The following is a 3,149-nucleotide window of genomic DNA, read 5'->3' as shown; positions in this document are numbered from 1 at the left end:
TTGTTTTTTCTTTATTAAACAATAAGCAACAATTGTAAAACTCCTGGAAAACTGTTATTTTTTGGAGATGCTGTAAAAAAAAAAAAAAACCAAAAAAAAAAAAACAACCTCTCACTCTGACTTCTGGGAACACACTCGAAGTACAGATATTGTGTTCTAAGACTGTTTTTACCAACACATTCCAGCTACTACAATTTTTTTGGGAGGGTGAGGAAGGCTCAGAATTAAAGTGGCAAAAATATGAAATCTTCTAAATCAAACATGGATTCTGGTTTAGAGTCAGATACCCAGTGCAAAAGTGGAACAGGCTGCGTAGTGAAATGTGGCTCAGAAAGAATGGAGAGTGCTGCCAAAAGGAGATTGGCTGCTAATGCCAGGGAAAGGAGAAGAATGCAAGGACTGAACACAGCCTTCGATCGACTAAGAAAGGTGGTTCCACAGTGGGGTCAAGATAAAAAACTCTCCAAATATGAGACCCTTCAGATGGCATTAAGTTACATTATGGCTCTAACTAGGATCCTTGCTGAAGCAGAGAGATACAGCACTGAAAGAGACTGGATTAACTTTCACTGTGAACACTTCCATCAGGAGAGCTACCACACTTATCTGGGACAGAAAATGGAAACAGACAATGATCCATACACACAAAGAATCTTCAGTTATCCACCTGACCATTTTCAAATAGCTAATTAGAACTAATTATGGACTAGTATAATTCAACAGACCAAATGAGTAATTTTGAAAAATTAGCAAGAATTAAGCTGCTGAATAAGGTAATCTTGTCATTATAACAGCTATATTCTTGTTTACTACTTATGCTGATATTGCTTAAATAAGTTTGTTTTGAAAATTATTTGCTATGCATCTAAAAGATTGTTTCCCTATTACTAATGAAATGTGTATAATAAATCTGTGTTGTATATTTTATTTATGAAATATTTGTAACAATCCCTTCATAGTTCATTTGAATCTGGTATTAAATTTTACATTCTTTGCTGTGATGGGTCATGTCACATAATATTTTACACACCAGTGGCCAAATTGATCCATGGTATAACTCAATGGAATTAAACATGGATAAATTTGTTCCCATGTGTCTCTTTTTTTTTTTTTTTTTTTTAATTTTTGTTAGCTTTGAGAATACATTTTTATTTCCTATCCAGTGAATACCATGAAAAGATAATTAAAATGCATTCAAGTCAGAGAACTAACTTTAAACTTTGTAAGTTTGATGTATGGGTTATAGGTTTACTTTAATACTAAACAGTTTATCAGAAAAGAGCTAATTTCAAGTAGTGTACAGAATGTCTTTTTTTTCTTTAAGCTGCTGTAAAAGCAGATGTTTCTATATTGTAAAGTGAATACTTGCATGAAAGTAGAGATCTAACTCTTAAATTTTGTAGGTTTTACCTACATGTATGCTTTGTGGTTTGTTTTTTGTTTTGCTTTTTTACCCACCCCCCCAATATCTGGAAACAATAATCAATTTTGTAAATAAAATGTCCCCCCCCACCATTTGAAATGATCTTTTTGACTACCTGAAAGGATTGGAGTCCTACTGTGGGTGTTGTGCCTTGGTGGATTTGCTACAGTGAATGTTACAACACTTCAGTCAGGCTCTTATCAATTATTTTGAAGAAAAAGCAACTACTTACTGTATGAAATGATTTTGCCTTTGGGTGCTACTGCAATCAGAATCACTGTGCTAGGTGCTGTACAAACACATGGTCAGACTTAGTCCATGCCCCAAAGAATTTATAATCTAAAAGACTAAGTGTGGAGAAAGGTTATTATAACATCCAAGTAAAGTAGTCAGGTTGAAGACTGGCATACCTCTTGTTTGTTCCATAGACTTTTTTCCCCTGTTCTTTTGGGGGAGGTAGGTGGGAAGTAGATGAAAAGGGAAGAGGAGGAAGTGATGAAGTTGATGAAATGTTGGGGGATGTGAAAGTGAGGAGGAAGGCAGGTGGAAAGGTAGAGGTGATTTGTAGCAAAGTTCATAGTCTACATAACTTCAAGTGCAGATGATGTCCATTGTGATGTCTGAAGTCTGCTCCTGCTGGCTCTGATAATGGGTGGCTTCCAAGAACCAGTTACTTGTTGGTCCTGGCTTTGTAGGTTAAGGGTATGGGAGCTGCAGGGAAGACAGTCAGGTTCCTTGCAGGGTCCCGCCATATCCTGTATTATATCTTTTTTTCAAATGAAAGGAGTTATTCAGCAACTAGGGAACTTTGAATGAAGAGCAAAATCAGCAGTAGAAACTACCCTGACGTGAAAGAGAGGTCTGAATATTGAGAATGGCTAGACCCAAGTCCTCGTCTTGCAGTCTTTATTCTGGCAGAACTTTCACTGAAATAAATTATCAAAATTTTGCTCTTAGTTACTACTCTGCAGCCCCACAGATTTCACAGGAGTCAGACTGGCTACCCAGGAAGAAATTGACCCAATGAAAGTTTTACTGGAACAAAGGCTGCAGGACTGGGCTCTACTAAACCTATGTTTAGTACACATAAAAAGGAAATAATATTTTTTTTGAACAACTTTGTCCAAAAAATGCTGGCATGTGTTATAATTAAGGCTGCGAGTGTGTCATGGAGGTCACAGAGGTCACAGATTCAGTGACTTTCCGTGACTTCTGCAGTGGCTGGTGCTGACTTGGGCTGCCTGAGCCAGGCAGCCCTGTCATCAGCAACAGTTTGGATGTTTTAGGAGGGGGCTAGGGGCAGGGGATTGGTGGGTGTGGAGGGGCGCTTATCTTGAGGTGGAGGGCTCCCCGGCTCCCACTGGCATGGCACTGACACTCCTAGGCGGAGGGGCCAGGGGCCCACACACTGCCTGTGCCTGCACACTGCCTGTGCCCACAGGCCCTGCCCACGCAGCTCCCATTGGCTGTGGTTCCCAGCCAATGGGAGCTGCGCAGCCAGCGCTTGTGGCGGGAGCAGTGCACGGAGCCCCTGACTCCTCCGTCGCCTAGGAGCTGTAGGGACACGCAGAGCCGGGTAGGGAGCCCTTGCCAGCCCCGCCAACCCTCCAGCACCAGTAAGGGTCCCGGGCTGTGCGCCATGGCCGGCCGGCCTGCCTCCCCCCCCCAGCACCAGTGTGGTCTTGGGCCACCTCCCCCAGAGCACCCACAGCCCCCTGCCCAAGTT

General features: G+C 41.7%; 1 protein-coding gene across 1 annotated transcript; it reads left to right on the top strand.

Moving 5' to 3' along the window:
* Nucleotides 1-261: 261 nt before the first annotated feature.
* Nucleotides 262-693, top strand: ATOH7 (atonal bHLH transcription factor 7). The gene has a single exon (XM_042856977.2). The coding sequence runs from the start codon at nt 262-264 to the stop codon at nt 691-693; it is 432 nt and encodes a 143-aa protein (XP_042712911.2).
* Nucleotides 694-3,149: the final 2,456 nt, after the last annotated feature.

This window comes from Chrysemys picta, chromosome 7 (genome assembly GCF_011386835.1).
Source record: "Chrysemys picta bellii isolate R12L10 chromosome 7, ASM1138683v2, whole genome shotgun sequence".
NCBI lineage: Eukaryota > Metazoa > Chordata > Testudines > Emydidae > Chrysemys > Chrysemys picta.
Note: the sequence above shows the minus strand (reverse complement) of the source record. Positions and strands in the feature narration are given on the sequence as shown.